This window comes from Podarcis filfolensis (genome assembly GCF_964270895.1).
Source record: "Podarcis filfolensis genome assembly, chromosome: 6".
Taxonomy (NCBI): Eukaryota; Metazoa; Chordata; class Lepidosauria; order Squamata; family Lacertidae; genus Podarcis; species Podarcis filfolensis.
The window spans coordinates 18,084,335-18,103,789 of record NC_139609.1 but is presented as its reverse complement, the minus strand read 5'-3'; the positions used below and the strand labels follow the sequence as shown (position 1 = coordinate 18,103,789).

Here is a 19,455-nt window from a genome sequence, read left to right as displayed (position 1 = left end):
CATAAAACAGGGAAATAATCTTGAAGCTCAAATACCCAAGGGACATTTATCAGCCGTAACCTGTCCTGTTTTAATATGATTGTTGTTGAGCTGGTTCACATGTAACACTAAGCCAAACTATGGCTTAGTATGAGTGTGCAAGCTTGAGGGATCCCAGAGACAAGACTGTGGCAACTGCATTCCGCCTCCAGTCTTCCTCCTGCTGCATGGATGTACGCCAAGTGATGGCTTGACTTAGCATGCCATTGAAACCCAGGCTCATGCTTTGTCACTCTCCAAACAAACCACAAATTGTAAATCCTAGAGCAAACCTTGGTTACAGCTTCAAGGACGTGGGTGGAACTGTGGTTTAAACCAGTGTTCCCCAACCTTGGGCCTCCAGCTGTTTTTGGACTACAACTCCCATCATCCCTCACTAGCAAGACCAGTGGTCAAGGATGATGGGAATTGTAGTCCAAAAACAGCTGGAGGCCCAAGGTTGGGGAACACTGGTTTAAACCACTGAAGCTCTTGGGCTTGCTGATCAGAAGGTCAGCGGTTCGAATCTGTGTGACGGGGAGAACTCCCGTTGCTGTGTCCCAGCTCCTGCCAACCTAGCAGTTCGAAAGCATGCCAGTGCAAATAGATAAATAGGTACTGCTGCGGCAGGAAGGTAAATGGTATTTCCGTGCACTCTGGTTTCCATCACGGTGTCCCATTGCACCAGAAGCGGTTTAGTCATGCTAGCCACATGACCTGGAAAGCTGTCTGTGGACAAACGCCGGCTCCCTCAGCCTGAAAGCAAGATGAGCACCACAACCCCATAGTCGCCTTTGACTGGACTTAACTGTCCAGGGGTCCTTTACCATTTACCTTTACCTGCTCTGTTGCAGATGTGGGTAAGACGCTGTTGCACTACAACTCCCTAACAAGCATGGCCAAGGATGTTGGGAGTTGTAGTTCAGCAACATCTAGAGGGCCAAAGTTCCCCCACATCTGCTCAGTTGTCAGCACCAGATTTAGGGCAATGTTGGCAGTTACCCCGCACAGAACATTGAGCCTAGCAGAGCACAAAATTGAGAAGATCCATCATTGAGAATATTCATTTGGGGGCACCAAACTTTGGCTTCGCTCAGGGTTCTGTCCTATCAAGTATTACCAAAGTCTGCTTCTGCTGTTGTGTCCTGTGAGCATCTGTGTGGGATGTGATCATGCAATATGAGAGCACAATATTCATAATATATTTTTCTAGCCAGAAATTAATTTCTTCCTATTACCATTTAAAAATGTATTTATGTAGGAGAGACATATGCGGATGAGGCTAATCTTATGTTTTGCCTCGTTTTGTTTTTAATTATAGAAATGAATCAAGGAGCTGCATTTCAATTTCCTTTTCACGGCTGTGCGTCCACATTTTTATAGCTTTGAAATGTAATATCATAACCATGAACTTGAGTACATGGATATATACATATATAAAACAAGTCTAGAAGTAACTTAGGCTAAATGTTACTTTCTAAATGCGCATTTTTAAACAGCATCACTCTCTCTCTTTTTAAAAAGAATTGCTTTTATTGAGATTTTGCAAAAAAAGGGTAAGCAGTAAAATATAGAAACATAAAGAAGAAATAAATAATAAAAGGGGTCTCCATATGCACCATAGTTAAATGTTACCTCAGTTCAAGACAATGGTACATAGGCTGATACTTTCACTCTGACAGAGGGTTACACAAAAATGGATCCATCCAAAATGACAAATGTGATTGTGAGAGTCATCACGCCCCCTCCTCCTCTCTCAACAGCGTAGCAGATAAATGGATACTAACTTAACTTAATCTGTCTAGGCAACCCCCTCTAGCCATTCTGTGTTCCTGAGTAATTTGCTCATCAGACGTCACCTTTTTCTAGGAATTTCAGTGCTTCTGCTGGGCTATGCCTCCAACAAACTGAGGTGGAAAGGAGGTTGCATTTGTAAAAAATAAAAAAAATGAAGCTACTCTTCTGTAGGCTAGGTTCAACTAAGCAGTTCTGATATTGGGAGCCAGATCAAGGTTTCCTGCTGAGAGAAGGGGGCTTTCCCCTTTCTCCTCTCCCACATGCTCCCCAAATCAACCCTGGAGGGGTCAGGAGAACCTCCCAGAGCAGCATACGAGGGAAGCAAAGTGTTATGTACTTAAGTTCTCACCCTGGGCCAGCAGGGGGATACTGTAGATAGTTATGCAAATGAAGGATCGAAAGTGACGTTCAGTGATTGGATAGTTTTAGAAAGTTGTTACAGTAACGTTGTACTGGAGCTCTATATAAGCAGGCTGACTGAACCCTTCAGTTCAGTTCTGTTCTGGCCTGTGAATAAACAAGAGCTGTTTGAAGAATCACTGTGTCGTCTGATATGTTCACCCACAACTTAACACAAAGGGTAGATTATTATGTTGGGAAAGCAAGCAGAACGCTTGTTTTAGTGCAGCGTTGAATTTCTCCCTATATTTTTGCAGGTTGTTAATAAGCAAGATTGCCACCCAAAAAAAAAGGAATTTCTGGTTTACGAAATGCACTGGGAAATAAAAAAAAACATTTGGGGCACTTTGAGAACCCTTTTTCTTAGGTCCCCCCTCCTCCACAAGCAGCATGCAGCATGTTACATGCATACCTTTACATGTGCATCTTACATGTATTTATATACTGCCCTTCGTTGTAAATTCCAGGAAGGTTTGTGAGGTTAAACTATTGCATATCATAGCAGACTACCACAAAAACAACTCACAAAGAGTAGTGAATGGAAACAGCAGGGCTGAATCGACACTGACCTATTTAATGTTATTAGAATGATATTAGATATGTCGTTTTGAAACGGCACAGGTCATACTTGTGAATTAGAGCGTTTTTTACCTTGTTTTTTAAATACAGTAAAAACACTGTTTCCCTGCTGGTGGTTGCTGGTTGCTCTGCTAAACCCTCTGGTGTCACATTTTAATAATGCATTATGAATATTAAAAGTAGGATGCCCTATGTCCATATACGCTATCAAAAACCATTCCTTAACCCTTCCTTAACGTTAAAAACCTTGAGTGTAGATCTGCCCACATGTGGTTTGCAGAAGCTAAGCAGCTCTGAGTCTTCTTTTTTTATAAAAAAAAATTACTTTTCAGATATATACATTTCACTGATTTTACAATCATTTTGACATTTCAAAACTTGACTTCCTTCCCCCTCTTTCTGCAGTTCCTTAAATTTATTTTTAGTATCTTCTAAATATCCAAATTAACTTAGCTTGCTCATTTATTCATCTTCTTTAAATATATACTCTTATGTAGCTGCAGGTTATTTCAATAATCCTGGCAGTGTTTTTATCTGTTTACAGTTTATCTGTAAATATTCAATAAACCATTTACATTCTTTTTTAAAAAGTTTGTTATCTTGATTTCTTATTCTTCCGGTAAGTTTCACCATTGTTGCATATTCCATAAGTTTTTTTATCCATTCTTCTTTCACTGGAATTTCTTCTTCTTTCAATTTTTGGGCAAGTAACATTCTTGCCGCTATAGTCGCATACATGGATAAATTTCTATACAGTTTAGATGGTTCTATCCCTATAATTCTCAGCAGCTCTGAGTCTTGTCAGGACATGAATGGGTGACCATTTCGGAACCATGTGTATGCCAGTTTTGCTTCCATTATGAAATGTGGGATATAAATGTAAGTGGGGCAAATAAGAAAATGCAACAATGATTAAAAGTCTGGAGAAAATGTTTAAAAAGGTACCGTATTTTTCGCTCTATAGGACGTACTTTTTCCCTCCTAAAAAGCAAGGGAAAATATGTGTGCATCTTATGGAGCGGATGCAGGGGGGAGTCAGGCGGGAAAAGCCCCCAAGAGCCGCACACAAGCTCCGTGCGGCTCTTGCTGGCTTTTCCCCAGGAGGGAGAAGGGACTGACTGGCCGCATCAGTCCCTTCTCCTACCTCCTAGAAAAGCCAGTAGAAGCCACGCAGCCCCTTTAAAGAGTGTGCGGCTTCTGCGGGCTTCTGCAGGAGGTGGGGGAATTCCCCCACCTCGTAGAAAAGCCCGCAGGAGCCGCGCACCCTTTAAAGAGCGCGCTGCTCTTGGGGGCTTTCCCCGAGGAGGGACAAGGGACTGACTGGCTGCATCAATCCCTTCTCCCTCCTCGTATAAAAGCCCGCAGGAGCCGTGTGCTCCTTAAAGGGTGTGCAGCTCCTGTGGGCTTTTGCGGGAGATGGGGGAATTCCCCCACCTCCCACAAAAGCAGGGAGAAGGTCTGGGAGAAGCGCACAGGCTGCACACAGCATGTCTCCTGCTCCCAAAGCTGGGGGGGGGGATCATATTTTCCCCCTTGATTTCCCCCTCTGAAAACTAGGTGCGCCCTATGTTCAGGTGCGCCCTATGGAGCGAAAAATACGGTATTTGCTTGGCACTAAAAAATACATCCCAGGTGTTGGGTGGTCCTCCCAAGGGAGAGCATTCTACGGATATGGCACCACCACCACGAAGTCCCTCTCTTTATCTGCTTGCTACCCTGTTCAAAATACAAAGCAAAGATGCAATATTGACATTGTAGAACATTCCTGCTTCTCACCCTTTTGCTTACAAGTGGAACTGCGCAAAGGCATTTTACAGAGCCTTGGCTCAAACTTGGCAGGACCCCTAGAGAGAATGTAAAATTACTTCAGGGCCCACCTCTACCCTGTGGGCTGCCAGCTAGCAATTCATGCCTTATATAAAATTCTCCCGCTTTTCTTGCAGATCACGTTGTGTGCGAAGAGGAATTCAAATATGCAATGCTAGCTTTAAACTGTATTTGCCCAGCTACATCCACGCTCATCACCTTGTTAGTTCATACCTCAAGAGGGCAGTAAGTATAAATTTCCTTAAAATTATGCTCTGCTGTTGCAGGTAAACACTAGAAGTGTCCGTCTGTGAAAATCACATTTTTTTTAAATTTTTCTTAGAAGAACTTTTTCAGGTGACCAAACATTTCCCTCTATATTTAGAACTGTGTCGCTGTGCTGTTCAATTGGCAGAACAGTCTGAGTTTCCAAATGGATTACTGGGAGAAGCTGGTTTATTGATCTCATATATCTTGTATCTTTCCTTAGTTTAAGAAGTTTTTTTAGGCCTTGTTTATGACGTGGCTGTTTTAGGAATAGCTTTGCCATCTATATTCCTCCCCATCTGCTAGAGATAAAGCCTTATGTCTTTCTCCTTGCACTGTGGGAAGTTACCCATACCCTCCAACATTTCTCTGATAAAAATAGGGACATCATATTCCATAACCAATAAAATAAAAATAGCAAAAGATATGAAAGCAAAGACACCTTTTTAGTACAGTAGTATGCCTTTATTATGTTAGCAGTAGCAGCCGAGAGGGCGGGACCCTCTCACATTGTAGACCTTTTTGGCTGGTATGATTGTTACCACATGACTTGAAGTATGGTGGCGTGGGAGGTTTTCACTCAGAGAATAATAGAACAAATAATAAGAAAGAAATAATTCCTGTAAATTTATTTCTGGCTACTTGACCGTATTGAGGTGCTGGTTCAGGTGCTTATGTTGAATGCTGGGTCCGCTTAAGAAAATTAAAAAGTCAAGATATTCAAGAATATTTTGAATTGGCCAAACTTACAGGTTTAATAAGAAATTATTCTAAGGAGAGAGTGGGAAGTCTTTACGAATTATATGAAGAGAACTGATTCTCAGATTCATACTTGGTTTAGCTTAGAATAAAAATCTCACAGGTAATTAGAATATTTCTCCAAAAATTTAATCCTTACAGACAATCAGTGATATGAGGAATAAAGATCCACATGGAGTTAGTTGGAAGTCAATTTTCCTCTTCTTCTTTTATCTTTTTCAGTATTATTTTTCATTCTTCTTTTTCCTTTTTTTAGGAGAATGTAATGCTTTATGGTTTTTTATTGTAGTTTATGCTATTATCCTTGTCATTTCGCTTTTGTATTTTCTTCTGTTTTTGTATTATTCATTCGTTTTATTCAATGCTTGTTTGTATGCTGAATAAGTATAAATAAATAAATAAAATTTAAAAGTCGCAAGGTGGGAGTGGGGAGCGCTCTGAATAAAACACTGCCATTTGCTCACAGGGGAGTGTTTAGCCTTTTGTGTGGCAGCCGAGCATCGCCCAAGGTGGACCAAACGCCACAACACACTGAGGCAGGCAAATGTCAAGATATTAATGGCTCCCATTTCATTGGCACCTGCTAAGAGACGCGGAGGGAAGGAAACAGCCTTGCTTGCCAGACGAGAACACTGAAGGGAAAGGGGGAAGAGAAACATAGCTTCATTAGCATTAATGTGCTCAGCCAAGTATGTGTGGAGTTCTGAGCCCATGATCATTTGGCGGTTTTCTTTAGCAAATAGGAATTAATTAGCATAAGATGGGGGGTAGTTTTGCTGTTTTTAAACGTTCTTACTATTAATTCCTTATCACAGATGGTTTTTCTATTTTACATAGCATGTCCTTTCCGTTGCAGACTTCCACAGCAGGATATTCGTATTGAAGTGGAAAATGTTATACTGTAATGTAAAAAAAAAAAAAAAAAAGAGGGGGCAGTTAAGCCTTTATTTCAGGTATTTGTATATTGCTTTTCAAGCCAACCTCACAAAACGGTTTACCTAAAATTATTAAAATGAAAAACACCAGCTAAAATGACAGAACGATGAGGTAGAGGCTACGCAAAGGCGTGTGCAGATTTTAGAAAGCTAGATCTCTCTTTCCCTCAAGATAAGATGGTGGTTAAGTAGCTCTGAGGCAACTGCTGAGGGAGGGAGAGACAGCCTGAAGAAGATGACGGGCAACTCTCCGAGCTGTTCTGTTTTTCTTTCGCTCCTCCCTGCGGGGGAAGTTGGAGAGACTATAAAATGGCTTGTGACAGAGTGGAAATCCAACCTCAGTAAATTCCATGCATGGCTTTTTATCCTAGACTTTCTTCTTGGCACTCTTGAAGGTTGTTGTCATTGCCATGTGATCAATGGCGGAGAAGAGGCTCCATTCATGTCATGAATCCACCATCCATCTGCATGGTGAAACTGTTTAATATTGTTTTCTATATGTGTTTCAGGGAGGGCCAACAATCCCCAGAACAGTGGCAGAAAATGTACGGCAGATGCTCTGGTAATGAAGTGTATCACATTATCCTGGAGGAGAGTGTATTTTTTGCTGAATATGAGGGAAAGAGTTTCACATATGCATCTTTCCATGCACACAAAAAGTATGTTTCATTTCTAACGGTGGCATTTAACCTGACTTCCTTTCAGAAACTCTTTCTTTGGTTGACTGGAATGCACAGGGCTGTTTGGCCTGTTAGTAAGAAGCCTGCACCTCAGTTGATAGGGTTTTGTGTGAATGTATGCTACAGAGACAGCCTTGGTTGGGCACACTGGAATTTAAAATTGTACCATTTCAGTAGCTCAGAAGCTACTACACCTTTCTCACTTCATTCTTAAAGTGGACTACCGAGTGTAAACTCTCATCTGGAAACTTCTTCTCAGTTTCTATATGTTTGGGGGCTGATACTGATTGTTCTGGGCCAAACCAGATAAGACAAGAGCTTCAGAAATGCAATTTTCACTGGGAAAATAGTGCTCTCCCTGGACGCCATGGTCCTGATCTCAGTTGGCATTGATATGGTTGATATCGAAGAGACAACAGATCCAGTTGTTCAGCCCTCATCAGAAATCCTATGTATTGAAAAACCACCTGACTCCTAGTGAGATCTGCTGTTTGGTTATGCACTGAAAGGTCTTCCTTTACCACAGGCATAGGCAAACTCCGGTCCTCCAGATGTTTGGGACTACAATTCCCATCATCCTTGACCACTGATCCTGTTAGCTAGGGATGATGGGAATTGTAGTCCCAAACATCTGGAGGGCTGGAATTTGCCTATGCCTGCTTTACCACTTCCCCAGGGCTGGATTAAGCAAAATAAACACGTGCTTGAGGCATCAAGGGAAGGGAAGCAACAGAGAAATTTTCCATTGACAGATTTTTAACATGAATGGTCACAAATTGCTCAGCTGAGCATTCATTTTCTCAGCTGAAGGATATTAAAAATCCCAACAGAATGACTAGGCAACAAGACAGGCTGGGCATCTCATCTCTACTAAGTACAGAAGCAGATCTGTCACGTAAGATTAGTTTACAGGATCTGATTGAAGACTTTGTTTTCCATCTCACTGTAGGTTTTGTTTCATTTAAAAAAACAAAATTTTATTTTACTGTTTATTATTGTTTATATTTTTAATTAGATACTTTATATATGGCACCAAAATATTTTAAGTGCTCAGGGCCTCCCTAAATTCAGCACTGCACTCCTCCCTTCCCAAATCCCATGGCCATAGCCATGTTAAATCCACTTCATGCTCCCCAAACTTTGTTTTCTCTCCTGTGCAAGCCCTGGTCCCAACTAATGTTTGCTACTCACATAAATGGGGAGGGTGCTCTATGTCATCTCAAGCAAAAAAAAAAAGTGTCAAAACAGAAAGATGTAAAAGATGTGCCACATTTGATGGTAGTGTCCCCCAAAGTGGTTCGAGCCATCATGTTCTCTTTTTAGAGAATAGAATTGAGCATTCTTTCTCAGTGAGTTACACTTAGAAAGACGTTCTTGCATCTCACACAAGTTCTTGTTTCAAGAATAGCTTCCTTAGCGTTCTGGTCCTGTTCAGAAAAGTGTGGCGCATTCCCATTACAGTTTGGCAAAAACGGTATAGACAACTGGTCTGCCAAGTGGTAAATGGGTATTTGTGGGAAAACTCAATTCCTCTGGGTCTCTTTGTCTGGCCATTGGGATTCTCCCCAAGCCACACTCCTCACCAGCCCATAATGACACCCTCCTTGAGGGTTTTTGCCTGTGTGGAATGTGCCCTTGAACTTTCACAATGTCTCTAGGTTTCCTGGATGGAAGATAGAGAGGTATGTTTGCGAGAGAGTGTATGTGAGTGTGTAGAAACAAGCCTTCTGTAGAAAGCTGAATTTAATATTTTTTTGTCCACTATTTTCTGTGGCTCCTCTGGCATGTGATCCCAGGAAGGTTTCCCAGATGAGCATACAGACCTTGATCTGAAAAATATTTTTCACCTGTGCTACACAGCATACAGCTTATGAACTTAGATGGATTTGCTTTAGGACAAACCATTTCTGTCTTATTGTATAAACCTCAGAAACACACACAAATGCAAGCAATGTTCTAAATCATCAGAGGCAAAGCAATTTTCTCCTTACCTATTTTCAATTGTTTATAAATAGGTTTTAAGAACACTTTGTAGTGAGAAAAGGACCTGAATATAGGTCTCTGCTCAGCAATAATAGCACAATTTTAATATGGTGCATAATATGAGTCGTCTTTCATTTTATGGACAGGGGGTGGGATTAAGAGTCTGATTAGAGAAATTAGCTGGTGCAACATGAAATAGGCTTAAAACATTTTCCTGTTATATCCCTTGAGATGTCATTATAATGCAGGAGCTGCATTTGATCACAAACATAATTTGAGGGGAACTAATTCTGTGTAAGGCAGAGCTTGAAAATATGCTGACTGTATGGCAATTTGTGTGATTTCATCAGTATATGAAAGGCATGAGTGATGGCAATGTGATGACAATGGTATCCTAAGATGATACCTCTCGGGGCATCCCATATTTATCCCAGTCCAAGATGCTAGTTTTGACTTCTCAAGTCCTATATGCACTGAATAATACGTACTTGAGGATGTGTCCAGAACACTGTTCTTTCACACGTTCAAGTTTGTTTCTTATTGTCCCATTTTTTAAAAACAGAAAAACTTTGTGTTTTTCTACATCTTCTCTTTCTGGAGCTAAGAGTTCTGGTTAAGGGTTAATGCTTTATTTGCATACTTGCACCTGTATATCCTTCCACAATTATGAAAGAGTTCTGGTTAAGGGTTAATGCTTTATTTGCATAATTGCACCTGTATATCCTTCCAAAAATATGAAACCATTTCACCCCACAAAAAAAGTGGATTTGGAGCCCTTGAGATAGGTCTTAATTAATGCATATGGGATCAATAACTAGTTTAAAGAAAATGGAAAATGGAACAAATTCACAATTTAACAAAAAGAAAATTAGGACTCACCCACACTGGCGTTTAATGTGGATCTGAAACTGCTTGTGTCTCTATGGGGTTTTTTGAGGGGGGGGGCAGTGTCCACAAATTTTTCTTATTCAAGCAGCAGCCCCCACTCTCCCTACTAAATTCAGGTTTTGCTGGGCTGTGGTTAATCAATAAAGGAAGACACTCCAATATAAAATCACATGTTAACTAACTGTGGACCCACTGAAGCACACTGTGTTTTGTTTTTACAAATGTTGTGACAATTCATTGGCTGCCATCTATCACCACACACCCTACATCTAATCTGTTTCCATCAGCCCAAAGGAAATTATGAAGCCTACCCTTTTCCACCAGCTGAAGGCAGGCTCACAGTATTTTATATTTCATTTAAAATAGGTATTTGTGCAGAACTGCTTTTGCACAAAATACCTGTAGTACCAATAAAAACGGTCCTTTCAGGTACAGGAGACAGGAAAAGATAGTAGGAGGAAAGAAAGCAGCAGTCTTTCATGTGAGCAACTCAAAATTCTTGCTGAGCTTTGAAGCAACACACACACACACACACACACACACACACTTTTTACTGCTCTGTGCAAATCTGATACATAGGGGAGCTTGTATTTCAAAAATAGACCAAAAAAGAAAGAAAGATGGAAGTACACAAGTAAATGAATACCTGCTTACATGCCCATAGAGGGTCTCAGATTTTGGGATCTTATTGTGGACAGAAAAGTAATAACCGAGGGGAAGAGACAGCAGTACACAGTGGGAATACACCTCAAACACCCCCATTCTAAAATCTAGACAGATTTTAGAAGCATAAAATTGAATGCCCATGTGTGGATGAAGGCTCACAAACTTCCACATGGAAACAGCGACACAAGTAGACATTAGCACCCTAGCCTAAGTCAAAAAACAACGAAAAAGAGATGGAACAATTCTGAGGACAATGGACACCATGAGAACTTTGTCCAGACAAGTTATAAAAGTGGTTGAGCTCCTTTAAAAACAAAATAGACATTTTAAGGGCCATTTCCATTGCTTTTCTTTTTTTGCGCAAGCCCCATGTGACACATTCTGGTTTGCAAGTTAGACAGCAGCCTCTCAATGATAGTAGCAGTTTTACTATGTTGGAATTAAAGCAGTTTACACAATCAAATATTATAGTGTAGAGAACTAAGAGATCCTAGTTGAGGGTGGGGCATTTACTGGACCAGTAAGATTCATTAGATGGTGAAGGAGTGGACTATTGGCTGCAAGAGAGTGCTTCTTTCAAGTCTAATTTCTTTGTGAGCAGCAGAATCTGAGAACATGGAGAGGGGGCAACCTCTGAGAGTGGAAGCTTGGGGGGGCAGTAATGTATTTTCATTTTGTCCAGCTTGAGCTTTCCACATAATGTGGGGATACAAAAATAAATTTATTTTTCGGTATGTTTATATACATCCTGGGCTTTATTCCATTTTTTCCTAACCACTTTTTTATATATACAAATTTTAAATTAAGGTTTGGTGTCTGTCTAATTGGTGTCAGGAGGGAAGACAACAAAAATATTTTGCTCAACCCAGGGCCTCGCTATATCATGAGCTCTTCAGATATATGTTTTTATATCAACATCACAAAAGAAGAAAATTCAGCTTTTAAGAAGCAAGAGCAGCATCGGAGAAATCACATGTCAAGGTCGTTTTATCATGGTCCTTCTCGGTTGCCAGTGCACAGCATAATTGCTAGTATGGGTAAGCAAAAGTAAAGTGATGCTGTTTTTGTTAAAATATATAAAAAAGAAGCAACAAAATAAAATCTACTATATGTCTTGGGAAGCAGTTTATTCGCTATGTATTTGGGCATCTCTTAAGATATTATAACCAAACTTTGTATGGTGGTTCCCAAGATCAAGGACCAGGTTTGGACACAATCAGACATTAATTTGAATCAAGATGGCAGCTCAAACCTTTCAAATCTGCACTTTTAAAAAAATGAATTTCTGAGCAGTTTTGGGTATGAGACTACCAGTAATGTACGAAATACAAAACTATTATAAATTTGTATACTGTCCTATACCCACAGGTCTCAGGTCAGTTCACAAGATAAAATCACAGTGTGAAAACAAAAAAGACATTAAAAAATTGACACTAATTCAATGGGATTTCTCCCCCCACTCCACATTCTTAGCATTGCATTTATTTGTTTATTTTTATTGGGTTTTACAAACAAGAATAATGTTATACAAACAAGTATACCAAGTTTTCTGATGTCATTTGTATATCACAAAAAATAGCATTACATTGATGGTGCATTCTCCCTAAGCCTGTGTTGACTACATCCCCATAAAATGTTAATCAGAGACAGCATTTTGACATAACCTCAAATAAATTAGATGAGTCAAATCGAAGTTCCTGCACATCACTTTATGTAAAAGCACTCGGTGTTCTTGCCCTGTGTTGTTATTTCAAACCTTACTTAAGGTAATCTTGCAATTCATCCTCTGATTGAGAGGGGAACAGCTCTATTTTTCAGAAGCTGATTTTTCAAGTAATAGCTACAGAAAGAGTGAGCGTTAGAACAAGTAATCCAAGCCTTCGGCTCAAATAATTGCAGCCCATTTCAAGTCTCTCCCATGCTCATTAAAGTCTTGATTGGGTTAAAATGGGTGGGCTCTTCATCCCGCCCACCCAGATAAGTGTTCGTTCACCCTTACAATGCAATATGGAATTAAATACAAATCTCTCTCTTTTCTGGTCCCTCTCCTGGAATTGTAATCAATGCAATGATTATCAGTCTGCCAAAATTCAGAGGGAATAATTATCTTAGTGGGCCTTGCTGAGTGTTTCACAGGGATTGATGATGCCGTTGAGGAGAAAGCAGTCCTCTCATATTACAGTCGGCTGAGACTATTGCGATGGGGCACCTCAAAAAAAGAAGAAGGGGTGTTCCTTATCTTCCATGGGCCAATGCATAACTAAGGGAAAGCTCTCTCCAGGGATGTTCGCAATTATACACCTTTAGGCACCAGGGAAAAACGTTCCTCTTTAACCAGGCCTTTGGCTGACGAGCATCAGATGCCCTTTTAAAATGTGTTGAGAGGGGGTTGTTTTTGTTTTTATTTTGATTGTGTATTTTGTGTTTTTATATTGTGATGTTATCTACTGAACTGCCCTGAGAACTGTGGGCATTGGGCGGTATGCAAACCTAAATAAATAAATAAACAAACAATAAGAATGTTGGTAGGTTAGTACACTTATGTGATTCAGTCCACGGCCTGCCAATTCAGGGCCGGATTTAGGTTTGATGAGGCCCTAAGCTACTGAAGGTAATGGGGCCCTTTATACGTCCAGCTGCCCTTTGTCAACAATGAATTGTCACTGTTTTTTGTGTTGAATATTTTGAGGAGTAGACTAGCATTACTTATCATAGGAGCCTACACAACACAAAACACTGTTGCTGTATATAGGTTTTATTTGTTTTTTTATCTTATATTTTGGAAATGTACATCCAGTTTTTAAAAAAAAAAATTGGGGGGGGGCCAAGAGAGTGGGACCCTAAGATAAACTTGTTTAGCTTATACGTAAATCCGGCACTGTGCCAATCCCATATGAAGTGGATATTGGGAAGTGATTTGAAGTGAGTGGGAACTAAACCCTTCATTCCATGGGTTGTTGTTTTTTTAAGTGCAGCAATTTTTAGCTGCCCGCCCCCCTGCATATTTCCAGCCACAGATCCCAACATAGAGTTGGTAAGGGAGGGGAAAGTATAGGAGATGGAGGGTTCGGATCTCTCCTGACCTGTCCATGGCAAGGGTTGCAATTCTGACATCACATCAAGTTTGGTTCTTAGTCCTCTGGATCAAATTGCATATTACTATATTTTTCAACTCATTTCTGAGAGCCAGTGTGGTGTAGTGGTTAAGAGCGGTGGACTCGTAATCTGGGGAACTAGGTTCGTGTCCCCGCTCCTCCACATGCAGCTGCTGGGTGACCTTGAGCCAGTGACACTTCTTTGAAGTCTCTCAGCCTCACTCACCTCACAGAGTGTTTGTTGTGGGGGAGGAAGGGAAAGGAGAATGTTAGCCGCTTTGAGACTCCTTCGGGTAGTGATAAAGCGGGATATCAAATCCAAACTCTTCTTCTTCTTCTTCAAATCAAATATGTTGGCCCTCCTGCTATGCACCGCCCCCCACCCACTTTTCAAATCCTAAATTGTTTTGTTTCTTTTCTGCCTTTCCTTCCAGGTACTGTGGCTATAGATTTGCAAGATACAAGCTGCAGATCCCCAAGTGTGGCTACCCTAACCCTTCCTTCAGAGGCAGGAAAAACAGGCAGGAGGCCCAGCATAGCACCCGTTTTGGAGGTTGCTGACACCTCAGCAATTCATACCTGTGACCTCTTAAGTGATCAGTCAGAAGATGAAACAACTCCCTCAGACGAAGAAGTTTCGAATGGCCTTGAGTATGTTCAGTTCACATAAATAAGTTGTGTTTTTTTAGCATGGAGCTGAAGAAAGGAAATTAGATGCCTGTGATGGAAATAATTAGAAGCAAAATGTTAATATTTTCATGTGATGCATGTACAGTGGTACCTCGGGTTAAGTACTTAATTCGTTCTGGAGGTCCGTTTTTAACCTGAAACTGTTCTTAACCTGAAGCACCACTTTAGCTAATGGGGCCTCCTGCTGCTGCCACACCGCCGGAGCACGATTTCTGTTCTCATCCTGAAGCAAAGTTCTTAACCTGAAGCACTATTTCTGGGTTAGTGGAGTCTGTAACCTGAAGTGTATGTAACCTGAAGTGTATGTAACCCGAGGTACCACTGTACCAGCTTTCCCCAGAATATGTACTTGGTGCTAAAGGATAGAATTCAAGAAAATGGTTAACGGTAAAAGACGAACAAAGCAGTAAAATCCTGATTTTTAATCTTGCATATGACTAATAATAACAGAAATTAAAATTAGGGGATAGGGAACTCGCAGCCCCAATGGTACAAATACACATTTATACAGTGGAACTTACGACACCCACTGGAAACTGGGCCAGTTCTCTCCCGTGAGCATAATAACTGTTATCAGCAGAATCAGTTCCCTTTTGGCAAAGGCAAGTTTTTCTGAAGTAAAAGAAAAGGGAACAGAGTGCACCAAAAGGACAACAGAAGGTAACAGCCAGGAAGTCCGAAGCCAAAAGGTCAGGGTATGCAAACAGGGATGGTTGTATATGCAAAGTAAGATTTGACCAACAATCCAAAGCTGAGTTTTTCTGTTTGAAGAGTCAGAGGAAAAGCGGCTTAGGAAAAATGAGGCAGCAATGAGATCCAGGAAAGCCCTTTTTGTTTTGTTTTTTCTTATTTTGCAGATATGCAGTAGTTTTTTTAAAAAAAATCCAGATTGCTACATAGGGACACTAGTGAGACTGTATAAAAACTGGAATATTCTCCATAGTAACTCTATGTCTCAGGTAAAGGAGGCTACAATGTACAATGAAGGCAGCCCTGTTTAGGGAAGTTTTTAATGTTTGTATTGTTTTTAATATTCGGTTGGAAGCTGCCCAGAGTGGCTGGGGAAACCCAGCCGGATGGGCGGGGTATAAATAATAAATTATTATTATTACATGGAAAGATATTTATAATAAAAAATAATAAATTTTTATTTATACCCCACCCTTCCCGGCCAAGGCCGGGCTCAGGGTGGCTAACATCAAATATGAATTACAATAAAACATAATAGAAAAAACAAAACAACAACAACAAACAAACAGTTAATTAAAATACGGCTTAAAATACAGCTTAAAATGGAGCCTCATTATAGTAGTAGCCCATAAATCAAGACCATAAAGGGAGGAAACATCAGATATTCACCCGAGCCAGCTATCCATGCTGGTCCTACATGGGCCAGCAAAAAAGCCAAGGGGAAATTTATATACCAAATCCCATATAAGGGGTCAGAGTGAGTCTAAGCCGAAGGCCAGGCAGAACAGCTCTGTCTTGCAGGCCCTGCGGAAAGATGACAAGTCCCGCAGGGCCCTAGTCTCTTGTGACAGAGCCTTCCACCATGTAGGGACCAGTGCTGAAAAGGCCCTGGCCCTAGTTGAAACCAATCTAACCTGCTTGAGGCTTGGGACCTCCAAAGTGTTGTTATTTATGGACCTTAAAGTCCTCCGTGGGCCATACCAGGAGAGGCGGTCCCGTAGGTACGAGGGTCCTAGGCAGCGGAGTCCCCACTGTACTGGAATGTGTCCTGAGGAAGCTCATAGCTGAGAGTGATAATAAGTAGCTGAGAGTGATAATAAGACCACACATTTCTTTGTTTTAGGTATCTGAAAGGCTATCCCCCTTACTCCCCGTACATAGGAAGTTCTCCTACCTTCTGCCATTTGCTTCATGAAAAAGTGCCGTTTTGCTGCCTAAGGTTAGATAAGGTAAAGTTACGGTTTTGTGAAAAGTGTTTCCTGTGTGTTTATTTTGTGCACATGGCTGCATTTGTATCCTAGATAATTCAACATGAAGTCCATAAGGCCTGCTACACAGTTTTGTTTGCATGGTTTATGGCTTGCCATGTAGAAACATGGTTGCCACGGCCCTGCACATATTAGTCTAGCCCAGTGTTTCCCAAACTTGGGTCTCCAGTTGCTTACAACTCCCATCATCCCTAGCTAGCAGGACCCAGTGGTCAGGGATGATGGGAGTTGTAGTCCAAAAACAGCTGGAGACCCAAGTTTGGGAAACACTGGGCTAGCCCTACCCAGAGATGTTCTTCTGAAGGGGCAGAAGCTCCATACACTGTGAGAGTAGAGTTGCCATATAATGCCATGTAAGGTAGATGCAACCTTGAAATTGGGGTTAGGCTTTAAAGTCCTATGGTTCTGTTGTGAGCAGTGGTTTATTTCAAGAGGGGCAAGCAATTTAGAGCTAGGTTTCATTCATAGGCATGGAGGAAGCAAAACCTTTTGTCCGCATGTATGTCCAAGAAGATGAGAAACATACCTAGATCAGAAAGTACTTCCTTGATCGGATACGGCAGGATATATTTAACTGCCCTGTCTGGTTCCACTCCAGTACAAACATGAGACCAAACTTCTCATGTTCAACATGTCTAAATTGTCCATCATGCAACAGCAGCATGGAAGATATGGGGAATGTTCATCTGTGTGGCCCAGGAAGAACTCAAAATCAAATTAACTATAAGTTCATCTTATTGTTCATCACATTTTAAACTTCTGTTCAGTCTATTTAGAATTTCTGCAGCAGCTTACAGTATTTCCACAGCAGCTTACAATAATATTTTTATAATTTTTTTTTCCATATAGAAAGTTACATTTGTTACTCAGCAATTATACTCCGATTCAACAAAATGAGTGACTTCCTGATCACTCAACATTAATGTTTATAACCCAAATTACATACAATTTTGTTTGAAGGTTCCATCTTATCCAAGTTCATCTTCTCTTACATGTTTCTTTATATTTTCTGCTATTTTCTTACACTTCAACCCCCCCTGTGGTCTTCACGAATGGGAAATAACTTTTTATATAGACTAGAAAAGGTTTCTGCTCTTCTTTAAAAGATAATAAATTTGTGTCTTTTATCAGCACTGTCTATTTTGCCGTCTCTGCATAGGTTTTCATCAACCATTCTCCCATTGAGGGTTATCTTACAATAATCTGAATAAATAACAATATTATTATTATTTCTATTTTTATAGTACTGAACGTGATGAGTTTGTTCAATATAGGTACTCTGTTGTGCATGCAACAATATTTCATGAAGTGGGCAGGTCTTTAAATTCAACAAATTCAGCTACCATCAAGTTACTATGTTGAGGATGAAGTCTTCTTGCAGTCTCTCCTGTAAACAGAGGCCATGGTGCCTGTTTTAACTTTCTGGTTTTAGGGATGCCAACATAATTACTACGAAGATGCCAAAGCCTACGGATTCAAAAACAAAATCATAATAGTGGCTGCAGAGACTGCTGGGAATGGTCTCTACAACTTTATCGTTCCTCTCAGGGCTTATTACAGACCAAAGAAAGAACTCAATCCAATAGTATTACTACTAGATAATCCGTAAGTGGATTTTAAATGCTGTTTTTTTATTATTATTAATATACTGATATGGGTTCATATTCAGGGCGCAGTTACGTTCTACATTATCCCTGGCTAATTCATTAAATGGGTGGTTTTCAACTGGAAGTATTATGGCATCAGTACCTTGAAGATGGTCAGCAGCAAGCGTTTATTCTATGCACCAACGGTGAACTTCAGATATGACAGATTAAGGTGCAACTGCCTTGAAAATATGGCAAAATGAAATTTCAACATGGCTATCGCATGAGCTGTACAAGGATCATCTGTACATATTAGCTTGCCATTCGTATTAGTGGGAATTGCAAAATGTTACATTTCATCTTGAAAGAGTCCACCGCCACCCTTTACACAGGCGCATGCATACACAGTTTTGTGGGTTTGTTTGTTTTTTGCACAAATTCAAGCTTTCAGCCCACTTTCAACACAACCTCCACCAGATACCGTATTTTTTGCTCTATAAGACTCACTTTTTCCCTCCTAAAAAGTAAGGGGAAATGTGTGTGCGTCTTATGGAGCGAATGCAGGCTGCGCAGCTATCCCAGAAGCCAGAACAGCAAGAGGGATTGCTGCTTTCGCTGTGCAGAATATTTTTTGTTGTTGTTTTCCTCCTCTAAAAACTAGGTGCGTCTTATGGTCTGGTGCGTCTTATACAGTGAAAAATACGGTAGCCTGTTTCTCACGTTCTGAACTTCTGCATAGGTACGGTTGCTTCACAGAGAAACGTAGATTAGGGTTACCACACGTCCTCGGTTCCCGGGGACATACCCCGGATTTGCAAATCTGTCCCTGGACAAATTCCGTCCCCAGAATGTCCCCAGATTTGCAAATCTGTCCCTGCGAAACGTGGCAGCGGCAGCCTCAGCAGCCCGGAGCCAGCCTGGTAGTGCAGTTGGCTCTGGCTGGCTTCAGGAGCTGCTCGTTGCCGTCGCCACTGCCAAAGGGGAACCAGGGACGTCCAATGGTACAGATCTCCTGCCCCCTTCCCCCTTTGTTTTGACAGATAGGGGAAGGCTCAGGAATCACGGGCGGGCGGACGTTGCCCAGGAGGGGTGCAAGGTGCGCGGTTTCTCTGCCAGGCAAGGTGCAAAGCCCTTCTTTTGCACCCTGTGAAACATAAATGTGCAGAGTTTTTAAAAAACTGGGCAACAGCCTCCCACCTGTGACTCCTGAGCCTCCCCCAATCTGTCAAAACAAACAGGGAAGGGGGCAGGAGATCGGGGAAGGCTCGGGAGTCACGGGCAGGCGGCCGTTGCCCAGTTTTTTTTAAAAAAAACTGCACATTTATGTTTCACAGGGTGCAAAAGAAGGG

General features: G+C 41.1%; 1 protein-coding gene across 10 annotated transcripts in view; it reads left to right on the top strand.

The window, feature by feature from the left end:
• The window catches only part of KCNT2 (potassium sodium-activated channel subfamily T member 2), a 217,809-nt gene that overhangs the window by 159,065 nt on the left and 39,289 nt on the right, over positions 1-19,455 (top strand). For all 10 annotated transcript variants that reach the window (XM_083620256.1, XM_083620252.1, XM_083620253.1 and 7 more), the window contains 6 exons: positions 4,737-4,845; positions 7,070-7,219; positions 11,585-11,814; positions 14,307-14,523; positions 16,376-16,481; positions 17,953-18,125. In XM_083620256.1, coding sequence (XP_083476382.1) covers positions 4,737-4,845; positions 7,070-7,219; positions 11,585-11,814; positions 14,307-14,523; positions 16,376-16,481; positions 17,953-18,125 — 985 coding nt within the window. The remainder of the gene's footprint in view (positions 1-4,736; positions 4,846-7,069; positions 7,220-11,584; positions 11,815-14,306; positions 14,524-16,375; positions 16,482-17,952; positions 18,126-19,455) is intronic.